The sequence below is a fragment of the Leucopleurus acutus genome (assembly GCF_964270905.1).
Source record: "Leucopleurus acutus genome assembly, chromosome: 15".
In the NCBI taxonomy this organism is placed as follows: Eukaryota; Metazoa; Chordata; class Mammalia; order Artiodactyla; family Delphinidae; genus Leucopleurus; species Leucopleurus acutus.
This window is the reverse complement of record NC_139157.1, coordinates 67,378,736-67,393,044: the sequence shown is the minus strand read 5'-3', so window position 1 is coordinate 67,393,044 and position 14,309 is coordinate 67,378,736. Positions and strand designations below refer to the sequence as shown.

Genomic DNA, 14,309 nt, shown 5'->3' with positions numbered 1-14,309 from the left:
CAAAGCTACAGAGAGAATTAATACACTGGAAGATAGGTCAGAAAAAAAATAACCAGACTGAAAAAAATGAAACAAAAAAGTGGAGAATATAGAAAAGAACATATGAGACATTTTAAAAAATAATAATACTTAAAAGGTCTATTGAGTAGAAGGAGAAAGGAGAAAGAATGAATCTAAAACAATATTTGAAGAGATAATGGTCAAGAATTGTCTAAAACTGATTTAAAAATCTAATCATAACTTCAAGAATCACTGTAAGTAGGAAGCAGGAAAAATACAAAGAAAACCACAGGTAGAAACATCATAGTAAAACTGTTGAAAATCAAAACCAAAAAGAAATTCTCTTCAAAGAAGTAACTTCTCAAGAGAAATGAATTATGGAATAATATCTTCAACATATCAACCCAGAATTCTAGAATCTGGATTTTGAAGAACAACTGTTCTTAAAATCATGGGGTATATAATAAAGACATTTTCACACAAATGCTGAAACAATGTGTCACAGCAGATCCACATTAAAGAAAATACTGAAGAGAGTGCTTCAGTTAGAAGGAAAACTATGCAAATGGAACCACAAAAATACACAAAGAAATGAAGAGCACCAGAAAGAATAAATATGTGGGTATAGCTAATGAATATTAACCATATAATGATGATGATGATGTCTTATGGGATTTAAAGTATAGAGAGAATCAAAATACACAATACCAAAAGGGCAGTAAGAGATGAATGGACTCAAAAGTTCTTGGATTCTTGCATTATCTATAAAGTGGCAAAAGTACTAACATTTACCAGACTTCAACAGTCAAAGATGCATACTGAAATATTGGGTAACCACTAAAAAAACAGTAAAGGAATGTATAACAAGCATGGGCTGGGGTGACAGAAGGGTAAAAATAATTAAGCATAAAGAAGGCAAGAGGACTTCCCTGGTGGTGCAGTGGTTAAGAATCTGCCTGCCAATGCAGGGGACACGGGTTCAATCCCTGGTCCAGGAAGATCCCACATGCCGCCGAGCAACTAAGCCTGTGAGCCGCAACTACTGAGCCTGCGCTCTAGAGCCCACGAGCCACAACTACTGAAGCTCGTGCGCCTAGAGCCCGTGTTCCGCAACAAGAGAAGCCACCACAATAAGAGGCCTGCGCACAGCAATGAAGACCCAATGACGAAGACCCAACGCAGGCAAAAATTAATTAATTAATTTTTTTTTTTAAGGCAAGAAAGGAAGATAAAAAGGACCATACCACAAGTGGGATAAACAAAATCAAACAAAAAAAAACAAATAGTGAGATAGTAAGTTTAAATTATATCAGTAAAATAAATGTACATAGACTAAATATTCCAATAAGGCAAAAACTGATGACTAGGTAAACAAAACCCAGCAACATGATGCTTATAAGAGTCATACCTTAAATAAAGGATTAATAAAGGCTGAAAGTAAAAAGATAGATACAAGGTCTTCCATACAAACACTATCCAAAACAACACTTGTACTACCATATAAATATCAGATCTTTTACAATGCTAAAAGTTAAGACATTGTAAAGATAAAATTATCTTTTATACATATTTGTATAAACCAAATATCACCTCAAAATATATAAAGCAGGGCTTCCCTGGTGGCGCAGTGGTTGAGAGTCCGCCTACCGATGCAAGGGACACGGGTTCGTGCCCCGGTCCGGGAAGATTGCACATGCCGCGGAGCGGCTGGGCCCGTGAGCCATGGTCGCTGAGCCTGCGCGTCCGGAGCCTGTGCTCCGCAACGGGAGAGGCCACAACAGTGAGAGGCCCGCGTACCACAAAAAAAAAAAAAAAAAAAAGTATATATATATGTATACATATATATATATATATATATATATGTATACATATATATATATATATATATATATATGTATACATATATATATATAAAGCAAAATCTAACAGAACTACAAGGAGAAATAGGTAAATCCACAATCACAGTGGGGAATTTTTAAACACCCCTCTTAGTAACTGACAAAACAAACCAGGAGAAACTAGGTTTGGGATTTTATTTTATATGTCATTTATTCCCCTAAAGAAACATGCTCTTCTTGGCTAGTTTCCTTTTAATGCTGCTGGAGCTCATTTGCAATTATAGGGATTTAATGGTGCTTAAGTTTATAAAATAAATGTCATGTTTAAGATACCTTCTGATGGCAAAGAAAAATAAATGCCGCAAACTTGACCCTATTTTGTAAAAACAGTAATGTTTGTTTTAAACTCTTTTACACATTCAAATACTAGATCATAATTCAAAAATACATTAAGCGTATGCTCATGATTAATGTTATTCTTAAAAAATACAGTTGAATTCCCTCACAGAAGTGATAAGAGGGTAATCATCTATATGTCATATTATGCTATTAGACTTTCTTTAGAATGTGATTCTTATTTTTCTAGGTATGTGATTCAGTAATTTCAGATATCTAAGTCCAGAAAATGAGTTAGAGTAAAAAACTAGTCCAGAAAATGAGTTAGAGTAAAAAACTAAGTTATTTTTGAAATTATTTCTATGTTTCAAAACAATTTACACTTTCAGTAGCCACTGAGTCTTGAAGTTTGAAATGTGTAAATACATATTAAAACAATGTTTTTCGAACAAGAGACTTTTTTTTAAGCCCTAAATAACTGTATTTTATTATTTATATAAAACAAGGAATTTTCTTCCTTGCCTGTCAGTCAATGAATACTAATAAATGAGTTGTGGTATTTACTGCTCAACCATGGTATCTCTCACACCTTAATTATTAGCTTTATGAACAATTAATTACCGCCACACTTTCCCTGATTTTACCCTTTGGCCTACACCATCTACTTGTGTATGTACAAGTACAACCAGCAATCTTCTTCTCAACATCTCTCCTGTCCTCCCGAGAAAAGAAGGTAATGCCTAATGTTTTTTCTTAGGCCTTTTATTTCTAGAAGATTAACAGGAGTTGGCTATAGAATAAATAAGAATCTTCTGAGTTCAACTTTACAGAAAAATATGAAAACACCACCCATGGAAAGGAGCAGAATTCATATGCAAAGTTATTTTAACTATGGGACAATTTTGTAAAGCATCAGTAAAAATTTTCACTCCATATTTAGTTAGAATCTCACAACAGTTTGCAAAGAAACAATAAATTCTCAATCTAACATCTAAGAGTTCTTTGGTTTACCTAAGAAACAAAAACAGGATGAATTTATATAACTGAAACTTTTCTTATAGAAAAGGCAAAGATCCATGGCTATTAAGAGTCTTTGGAAATAACCAGAATGAAATAATCTAACAAATCTAGCTAAACAAACATAGTTAACATCCATTTGCATAAGTCTCAATGAAGCTGTAGAAGAAAAGGTAAAGACTATAATAGTATTTTTAAACATTACCAGTTTTAAACGTTCTTTTCTCCTTTTACCAAAGGAGGCACTTGACCCAGGTTCTGATTCCTTTTTTCCATCCTCGTCCTCATCTTCGTCTTCATCATCCTCAAAACACCAATCTGGCAATAGAGGTGGGGGTGGTGCTTCCTCTATATCACCATAGCGACGAAAAAGTTCTTTCAAATAATCACCCTTATAAATTCCTGGTGGTCTGGCTTGAGCAAAAGTAGCAACTGCTGCTTCAATACTATGGAAAATAAACATCATGCAATTTCCTCACTACTCTCCATTTATGCAGATTTATCAAAATTCACTTGTTACATTTAAGGCAATTATACAAAGCATAATAGAGGTTTTCTAAAATGGACAAATCACAGTCCCCACGCTCAAGGCATTCAATCCATTAAGAGACAAATTCATTCTGAAACATTTTTAACATAAGTACATGGGAATTTCCAAAACTCTAGAGGTAAACCGCAATGAGTGTATAGACGATACTGGGTACAGTCTGTAAGGAATTTAAGTAAACCCTTGAAGTTTGAGGTCTGACTCTCAGCGAAAACATCAAAGAAATGTGAATAGCAATATGAAAAGAGAGTAAAAGCATGCTGGTTCTTCAGGAACTTTCAACACACCCAGGCATTAAGAGTACAGGTCATCAGAGAGAGGCTAAGCATAGGCTGAGTCTGACATAGGAGTCTGTATCGTGTAGCATTACCGTATAGAGCATCTGAAAGGCCAGAAAGGCAGGGCTAGAAGTGCATGCAGTAGAGAACCCCCAAGGATGAATGAACAGGAAAATATACAATCACATGTGTACTTCAGCTGATTATATTCAGAGAAGGATCTACTGCGTGAAAGGCTTTGTAAACAAAAGTAAAGACCTTCAAAGTAAATGAGGAAATTCAGTTAGTAATATCCCATTCTCTAATCTCTCAGAATCTAAAAAGACACTTTACAAATAACAGCTGCTCAGAAAGACATGCTTATTGGTTTAAACAGAATAACTCTGTCCCCCAAAATACCTTTTCTGTATAGCATTTAAGTTTTTCCTAGTACTCAATAGGTATTTTTAAAAGGTACTATTAAAAATGAAAAGAAAAACAATAGTAACCTCCAAGGTGAAAACGTACACAAAATATTGGAAGAACTTGTCTCTGATAATTCTGTAAGATGTGAAAAAAAATCTGGAAAAGAAAATGCATGGTATATGGGATCCATAAGCACTCAAAAGTGCTACTTAGTAGAAAACACCAGGTAATGAATGGTGCTCGAAAGATTAACCAAATCTAAAATGAGAACCAATTGAATCAATCATATTACTCATGACTTCACCAAAAACCTGGCAATATAAAATGCTATAACTGAAAAAGCAATAAAAAATTTTTATCAATTACTAAATATGTCATTATAACAAGAAACAAATACCTCCAATCCATTTTCTCCACCAAGAAGGCACATATGAGGAAACCAGTGCGATTGAAACCATGGGTACAATGAACACCTAAAAAATAAAACAATTTTGATTTAATAAATCACTTCAGAGGCTACGTTTTACTTTAAAACCCCAACCTGCAATCAAAACATTTCAATCATTTTATAAAATACATTTTTAAAGCTTGGCCTTCTTTTATAACTATTAAACCTGTCAGCTTAAATTGCTTAGAAAATAACTTATAGCACTAGCTATAAGTTTAAATATAACATATACTGATTTATTAGTTACAACTGTTTCTAAGGTCTAAAGTTTTATTTTAAAACTAAAAGATTCCAAGCATTTTAAATAAGGAGGTATTTCATCAAACACACAACTCTAAAGAACATAGGCGCACGCACACACACATGCACGCGAGACACTTCACTAGATACGGAAAATAACAAACTGATGGATACACGGTACAATAAAAACAAAGTTCTCTAGAAACCAACTGACTGTATCTTTACATTAGCTTGTAATCTTCCAAAATGAACTTTTAGAAGAAAAACCTGCTGAGAAAAAGACATTTATTTTTGTTAAGCTTTTTTTCAGGACATATTCAAGATCAGTGTGGTCCTGCCTCTATATTCTGAAAAGCTGCAAATGAGTTTCATAAATTCTAAAACTGACTGCATTTTCAAGTCATTTTAACTACTTTGAAAAGTAATAAAAACAGCTTGGTGTACATTATTAAACGATCACGCTGTAGAGAACCCACTTCAATGGCAGCTCAACGTAAAGTAGAGACGGAGCATCAATGAAGCAAGAAAACTAGTAAGGAAGCCATCCCAGTAATTTATGGAAGAAACATTTAAGGTAGAATGTGCAATCTGAGGGGTGAATAACTGTCAACACTGAGAGTTTGGTTTCTGACTTGGGTGACTATTTGGGCAATGGCCCCCTTTACCAGGTAAGGAAGTACAGGAGTTTACATCAGTCTTTCGGGCAAGGCAATGAGTACAGCTGGACATGCTGAGTTTAAGGTTCTTATGAGACTTACAAATATTTGGAAATAAGGGTAAAGAGCTTCACAGAGAGATCTAGCTGGAGTTGTGGATTCAAGAATAATCAGCATATAGTCACTACAGAAGCAGTCTGTGGTGTGGGCAAAATCACTGAGAATGGGTAAGTATCAACAGAACAAGAGAAGATAATTAAGGATGGAATGTGAGGAAAACTAACCTTTCAAGAATAAGTTGGCGGATGGAAGGGCATAAAAAACGACTAAGAATGAACAATCATGGGGTCGAGAAAACAAAGAGTGCATGAACACTGGGTCATGTTCACCAGGAAAAGAGGAAGTTCCAAGACAGGAGTGTTCAACTGTTTAAATGTCACAAAATGATTAGAACTGAAAGTCACTATTTGTTTAAGACTGCAGAGGGAGGACTCCAGATCGCAGTGATGTGAATGAAAATAAATGGATTCAAGTATCAATCTTTTGGAAAGTTGACTGGGAAGGAGAAGGGGAATATAAAACAGAAAGGTGTGGGGGTTTTTTGGAGGGAGGGGTAATATTTTAATATAAGAGGCTTGGGTATATTTACAGGCTGAAAAGGACCTGGTTAAATCTCAGAGACTGAAATAGAGAACAATGATATAACTGAAATGAAGTTTCTGAAAAGAGATAAAAAATAAAGAGATCAGCCTTGAACAGAAAAAGTTACCCCTTAGAAATAATTGCTATAATCATGAAACTCTATAAGTTCATCATCTCCAGTGCTTTGTTAAGAAAAAGTGCCTCAAAAGTTACACAAAGATGTCAGCTGTAAATAGACATTTTTATTCAACATAAATCTTAACCCAACATGTAAATTTCCTCTCTATATTTGAGACCAATTTAAGCAACAAATACTCTAAAAATGTTTCTCATCTACACCACTACTATTTTTGCATCTAATTTTTACTCTAGCAAGATTAACTAAATATTTTTATGAATAGGAAATGTAAGAATAATTGCCAATTAAGTGATTAAGTCATGCCATGATAGGCAATTTAAGAAAGTACCAGTGCTCATTATTCAACATAGTTTTGGAAGTTTTAGCCACAGCAATCAGAGAAGTAAAAGAAATAAAAGGAATTCAAATTGGAAAATAAGAAGTAAAGCTGTCACTGTTTGCAGATGACATGATACTGTAATACACAGAGAATCCTAAAGATGCTACCAAAAAACTACTAGAGCTAATCAATAAATTTGGTAAAGTAGAAGGATACAAAATTAATGCACAGAAATCACTTGCATTCCTATACACTAACAATGAAAAATCTGAAAGAGAAATTAAGGAAACACTCCCATTTACCATTGCAACAAAAAGAATACCTAGGAATAAACCTACCTAAGGAGACAAAAGACCTGTATGCAGAAAACTCTAAGACACTGATGAAAGAAATTAAAAAGGATACAGAGAAATGGAGAGAGATACCATGTTTTTGGATTGGAAGAATCAACACTGTGAAAATGACTATATGATCCAAAGCAATCTACAGATTCAATGCAATCCCTCTCAAACTACCAATGGCATTTTTCACAGAACTAGAACAAAAAATTTCACAATTTGTATGGAAACACAAAAGACCCTGAATAGCCAAAGCAATCTTGAGAAAGTAAAACAGAGCTGGAGGAATCAGGTTCTCTGACTTCAGACTATACTACAAAGCTACAGTAATCAAGACTGTATGGTACTGGCACAAAAACAGAAATATAGATCAATGGATCAGGAAAGAAAACCCAAGGATAAACCCATGCCCATATGGTCACCTGATCTTTGATAAAGGAGGCAAGAATATACAATGGGCCACAACTACTAAGCCCGCAAGCCACAACTACTGAAGCCCACACACCTAAAGCCCACGTTCCACAACAAGAGAAGCCACTGCAATGAGAAGCCTGCGCACTGCAAAGAAGAGTCGCCCCTGCTCTCTGCAATTAGAGAAAGCCCACGCGCAGCAACAAAGACCCAATGCAGCCAAAAATAAATCAATCAACTAATTTAAAAAAAGAACTTATTATGTGCCAAGTTATTATAAATATTTTTATTTAATCAAGAGAAATGTTTTTTACCAAAATACACGTGTGCTACTCAGGAAAATATATATTCACAAATCTGGCCCATGTATTTATAATTAGAAACACCTAAAGTAATTAGAGGCATTAGTTAAGCTACACATCTATTATATGTAGTCCACCATTTACCAAGAAATCAGCCATTTCTCTTTTAACACAAAACAGACTTTTTTATTTCTCCAGTCCACAAAATTCTTATCCTCAAGTTATTTCTGTACATGCAAACAAATGCACTATAGCTCCATAATCTCTTATTTGTAATTATAATTTCAAAAAAGCTCTAAAAAAGACTGATAGGGGGACTTCCGTGGTGGCGCAGTGGATAAAGAATCCGCCTGCCAATGCAGGGAACATGAGTTCGATCCCTGGTCTAGGAAGATCCCACATGCGGTGGAGCAACTTGAGTCCGTGTGCTGCAACTAAGGAGCCCACCTGCCACAACTAAGACCCGGTGCAACCAAATAAATTAAAAAAAAAAAAGACTGATAGGGTACTATCAAAAGGATACAGAAATCAACTTGAAGGGGCTCCCATTGGCCTAGGATGGAGCAATTTGGGCATAAGAATAAATATTGACTGCAACTGATTTAAATACATCAACTATATAAAAATTCATGAGTTCATACAGATACTCCAAGAAAAGAAAGTAATCAGTCACCACTGGAGATTGGTAAGATACCAATTCATTATTCTGGAAATTAAGAAATAAGAGAATCAGACGCTTAACTTGCCTTTCCATTACAAACTGCATTTCAGGATAATCAAATTGTTGAGAATAGTTCTTTACTAAAGAAGAATTCCAGCTAATCCATGAAGAAATGAGAGAGAATCAGAAAACAATCACTGTTTTCCAACCCCTAATGAAATACTGGATGAAGGCAGCAACCATCAATGGATGATAAAATCATTAGGTAAAAGACAGATGAAAAAGTCTGTAACAGAGGAAACAAGATGGTGCCACCAGAACCCACTTAATCATCTTCGTACCCCTAAAAGCAGGACCATCAGACATTATGTGCTTCCTGATGTGGTGTGAAAGGAACCATACAACACCAACTATGAAGTATGCTTGCCAAAATATATAAGTACGCCTCTCGATTTAACTACCAGTTTACAGGACATACAGAAGACAAAGGAAAAAGTTAACTAATACTATGAGGAAGAACTCAGGTAGACCCAGATAATGGAATATTTTATAGGACAAATGATGTGGTTTCTCCAGCAAACTGATAGCATTAAAAAAGAGAGTGAATCAGAGAGATTTAAGAGACATAACAACAAAATGCAACATGTGGACACTATTGGAAACTGGTTTGAAAATCTAACTTAAAAAGGCATTTTTTCTATAATTGAGGAAACCTGAAAATGGACTAGGCTTTAATGACCTTAAGGAATTTCTCATTATTCTGTTTGGTACAATTGCATGGTGATTATATAAAAACCAAAAATCCTTATCAGTTAGAGATGCATACTGAAACACTTTAAGTGAAATGACATGGTATCTGTGATCTAATTTAAAATACTCAGAAAAAAATCTGTTAGGGGGAGGAGAGGAAAAATGAAAAAAAAAAAAAAACATCAAAATGATAATTATTGAAGCTGAATGATGGATACATGAGGTGTCATTTCACTATTCTCCCTATTTTTGGTATGACGGAAAATTTCTACAATAAAGAAAAATTAGGAGGTACTATCTCCAGGGGAGGTAACATATGGTAAGAATTGGAAACATATGACCCCCACAGGTTTCAGATAAGGGATTATGAAGCTGTAGTTCTTCCTAAACATCAGAAAACGTCTGAGGCTTCTGTGTTTCAAGAACTTTTCATTTCCACTAACTCTACAGTATTATCCCACAACCAGGCTAACTGCATGTACTGACAGTAAAATGATGATTTAAAAAAAAGAGTAGCTTTGAAAATAAATCTGAGTCTAACTTTTGTCATGTCACAAATGTCTACTGTTGATCACAAGTATGCTTCAGCAAAAATGTGTGCAAGGCTGATGAAAATTCCATCTCTGATACTAACACAACTAAAATATTGTAAAAGCAGACCAATATTTTCTGATCCTAAGAACACAAACTTGATTCTTTATTCTTTTTGTTTGAAAAGGTGTTACCAGCAACCAGCTCTAAGACCAGTTTCTGTTGTTGTCTTCAGAATATTACAATAAATAATTGCCACTACAATGCTCCAAAACTGGACAGGCCCAAAGCAAATGCTTCCACTTCAATCCTCATGAAGAGAACCCCTACCAGTGATATAAAACAAATAATATATATTAACATATATTGTAGCACAGTTCTATAATTTTTTTTTAATAACCCATAAAACACTCAATTTAGAAAACTTCCCCATCAGTTCTTCTAAGAATACAACCGGACAATTTATAACAAGGGTTGACTTGGGAGTATTAATCTTCCTGAAATCAGGATATCTGATTCCAGATGTTAAGTGTTCTTGAAGTTCTTCTTGAATTCTTCTTCTTTACCCCTATAATGGCTTCTCTCGGATGAAAAAAGTTGTTTTTAATTGTTCAAATAAAGGTCTCAATGCTATTTTAAGCTGTTTATGTTCTGGTTGTATCCTAAATATGTGTGTATTTGTTACATATATTCATGTGAATGTGTAAATATATATACATATCACAATACCATGTCATATAGTCCCATATTATTGTTCTTCTGTTAAATAAATTGCATACTGTACAATATAAATGATCTGCTTCTATCAGAGGTTTAAGCTGTTTCCAGTTTTTTAATTACAAATGAAGATGTGATTAAATTTCTTTCTCATAAATCTTTATGTCCATCTCTGACTACTTCCTTTAAATAAATTCTTAAATGTGGCCTTGACAAGTCAAAGAGTGTGAACACTTTTAAGAATCTTGACAAATATCACCAAATTGGCCCTCCAGAGAGGGCGTACCAATTAACACTCAAATTAATAACGTATAAGTACATCCACTTTATCCAAAGCTTGACATTATGATTCTTTTTTAATCTTTGCCAATTTGATGGGGGAAGGTAACAACATATATTTTAATTTGTATCTCTTGTTAACAAGTAAGAATGAAAATTTTTTTCATGTTTCTTGGCTATTTGTAATTCACTTCTTATAAATTTCATTTTCATTGTTTTCCATATTTTTCTATGGAGAAATGCCTCTTTTGCCTGTTGGATTATAAAATCTTTTTGTATATAAGAATATTAACTTTTATCTGTCATATATGCTTCAAATATTGCTCCCAATTAGTCAAATATCTTTTTGCTCTGTTTCTGTTGTGTTTTATAATACAGAATTTATTTTTCATTTTTATGTGGTCACTCTAGAAACCAGTGTAGCAAGTAATTAGAGATTTGGACTTTGAAGTAAGAAACCGGATTACAAACCTGGCTTAACCACTTATCAGATGTGTTACCATGGAAAAACTATACTTAATTTCTCTGAGATTCAGTTTTCTTATCTGTAAAATATGGATACTGCCACATATTACCGAGTTGTTATGAGGATTACATTCATTCATTCATTCATTCATTCATTCATTCATTCATTGTTTCCCACCAAGTCTTCCAGGCAAATAATAAGCATTCATTAATCCCAGCTGTTACTATTACCATGAATAGATATTTTAATTTTTGACAGCAGTTTTCAAATTTAAGTGTACATAAAAATCACCTAAGACCCTTGTTTTAAAAACAATTAGATCCCTAGGCTTCATTCCCAGAGGTTTTGATCATACAAGTCCAGTACAGGGCCCTAAAGCATGCACTTCTAATAAACATCCTCAGGTGATTCCGACGCAGGAGGTCCAGGAATACGGCTTAAAAAATACCTGTTTATGGATTCTGCCTTTGACGATAAACTTGGAATACCCTTTCTTACCTCAGAGTTAAATAAGTACTGACCTATATTTCTCCTATATTATTATGGGTCCTTTCAAAAATATTTGATCCATCTAAAATATATTTTATTATACAGTCGGCTAATTGTCTCATAACCATCTGTTGAATAATCACACCTTCCCTCTCTGATGTGAAAAACATCTCTACCACTAGGAAACCACTGTAGTTTCCATTACTTTACCATACGCTTGGATAACTGGTAAGGAAAATCCCCTTGTTACTTTTTATCTTTCAAAATTTTCTTGCCCATAATTTCACCTGTTTGATTTGCCAAACAATTGTTTTCTGTACTCAATAAATACTGACTTAATGGAGGCAGTGGACTTAACAAATAGAAATTAACTTCATAGTAATTTTTCCAAAGTCTCATTGGGATTTTGCTTGGAATTACATTAAAAATTGGAAATTGGGCTTCCCTGGTGGCACAGTGATTGAGAGTCCGCCTGCTGATGCAGGGGACACGGGTTCGTGCCCCGGTCTGGGAAGATCCAACATGCCGCGGAGCGGCTAGGCCCATGAGCCATGGCCGCTGAGCCTGCGCGTCCGGAGCCTGTGCTCCACAACAGGAGAGGCCGCAGCAGTGGGAGGCCTGGGTACCGCAAAAAAAAAAAAAAAAAGTTAGTCTACTACTTTAGTAAATGCTTCTTGGTGATGATTTAAAAAAGAAAACAAAACTTCCATATCAATTTACTTGTAAAAAAGAAAATGGAAACCCAATCACAAAGAAAATATTCAACATTGGTAAAGTGAAGCCAAACATACCTATAAGTTCAGGCGGGTTTCTTTCATTAAACCGCTCACATAGACGAATAAATGTCTCGGTATTCTCCGTTGTAGGGCATTCGCCATGTCTAGTAATACAAAAACATTTTTTTTTAAGAAGAGATTACAAATTTCAGCAGAAGGTTTAAATATTAAGGAATCTTAATACATGACTTACCCTTTACACTGAAGTTTTATATATTTGATTCCTTCTTTTTCTATGTCATTTCTGTCATAGAATCTTGAAGTATTTGTCAGGTCCACCAACAAGCCCATTTTAACCTTAAAAAAGAATGAAAGAAAAAAGAACAGATTTACTGGTAACTGAATTTGTACCGAATCGAACTGACTAAATGGCAGTATTCCAGGCCAGTTCATTCAACTACACTAAGGGAGATTTTAGGTTCACTCTGTCAATGAACTAATAACAATGAAAGTATCACTTATCCAAGTCTTATTCAAGACATAGAACTTAAGCACTAAATAAAATAAATTAACCCCTAAACTAATGATGAAACAAGAACATAAGCAAAACAGACTCCACTTCAACATTACAAAAGTGTACCTAAAAAAGCAAACACTGATGTAGTTTTCTGCATCTGTCACTCCACCTATGATTTACTAGACAAGAAGCCAGAAGAGGGATATCAGCTATCTGAAACACACCCCAACCAAAGCTCCAGGCACACAATAACCCAGCACTCCGAGCAGTCATTACTACAGCACATGTTAGGCAGTTAAATTCTCAAGTGAGTACACAGGGCAAAAAGTGTGTACAGTCAAAATTCCCTTGTAAATCCCTTAAATAATCAATAAAGAATAGTACACATGGCCGTATTTGTGCATCTCATTGAAGACTTACTCCCATTCCTCAGCCAGTTTTTCTTCCTGTATTGGAACAAAAATCATTATTTCTTCTGTTGAGCAGTAACTGAAGTAGTTGGCTTGTGTTAGGGGGCCACAGGTTTGAAAAATCTTGAACCACCAGAATCATATTCAGCCTTGAAATATATGCACACTGGAACTGAGCCAAGTAAAAGAACAGTTAATCCAAACATCTTCCACCTCATTCTGAAGTATATACTCTCTGAGAAGAATGGCAAGAGAAACAACCTGTACTTTTTAAACTGTTATTTTTCTCTCTTTTGTTGTTACTGCTTTTATTGAGTACCTATTGTTGCGTTTGCCTAAAGGAGACTGGTCTACATAAGAATTCAACTCCGGGCTTCCCTCGTGGCGCAGTGGTTGAGAGTCTGCCTGCCGATGCAGGGGACACGGGTTCGAGCCCTGGTCCGGGAAGATCCCACATGCCACGGAGCAACTAAGCCCATGCGCCACAACTACTGAGCCTGCGCTCTAGAGCCTGCAAGCCACAACTACTGAGCCCGTATGCCACAACTACTGAAGGCCGCGTGCCTAGAGCCTGTGCTCCGCAACGAGAGAAGCCACTGCAATGAGAAGCCCACGTACCACAACAAAGAGTAGCCCCCGCTCGCCACAGCTAGAGAAAGCCCACGTACAGCAACAAAGACCCAATTCATCCCAAAATAAATAAATAAATTTTAAAAAAATAAAAAGCCACCTGTAGAACAAGAAAGGGATAAAGTATGTTAAATCAATATCAAAAATGTTTTGTTTCGGGCTTCCCCGGCGGCGCAGTGGTTGAGAGTCCGCCTACCAATGCAGTGGACACGGGTTCGTACCCCAGT

At 35.3% G+C, this 14,309-nt stretch overlaps 1 protein-coding gene across 1 annotated transcript in view; it reads right to left on the bottom strand.

Moving 5' to 3' along the window:
- Positions 1–14,309, bottom strand: part of RNGTT (RNA guanylyltransferase and 5'-phosphatase) — a 218,660-nt gene that overhangs the window by 194,742 nt on the left and 9,609 nt on the right. Inside the window, exons 3-6 of the mRNA XM_082855531.1 lie at positions 12,779–12,882; positions 12,601–12,689; positions 4,819–4,894; positions 3,397–3,637 (exon numbers count right to left, since the gene is read on the bottom strand). Coding sequence (XP_082711657.1) covers positions 3,397–3,637; positions 4,819–4,894; positions 12,601–12,689; positions 12,779–12,882 — 510 coding nt within the window. The remainder of the gene's footprint in view (positions 1–3,396; positions 3,638–4,818; positions 4,895–12,600; positions 12,690–12,778; positions 12,883–14,309) is intronic.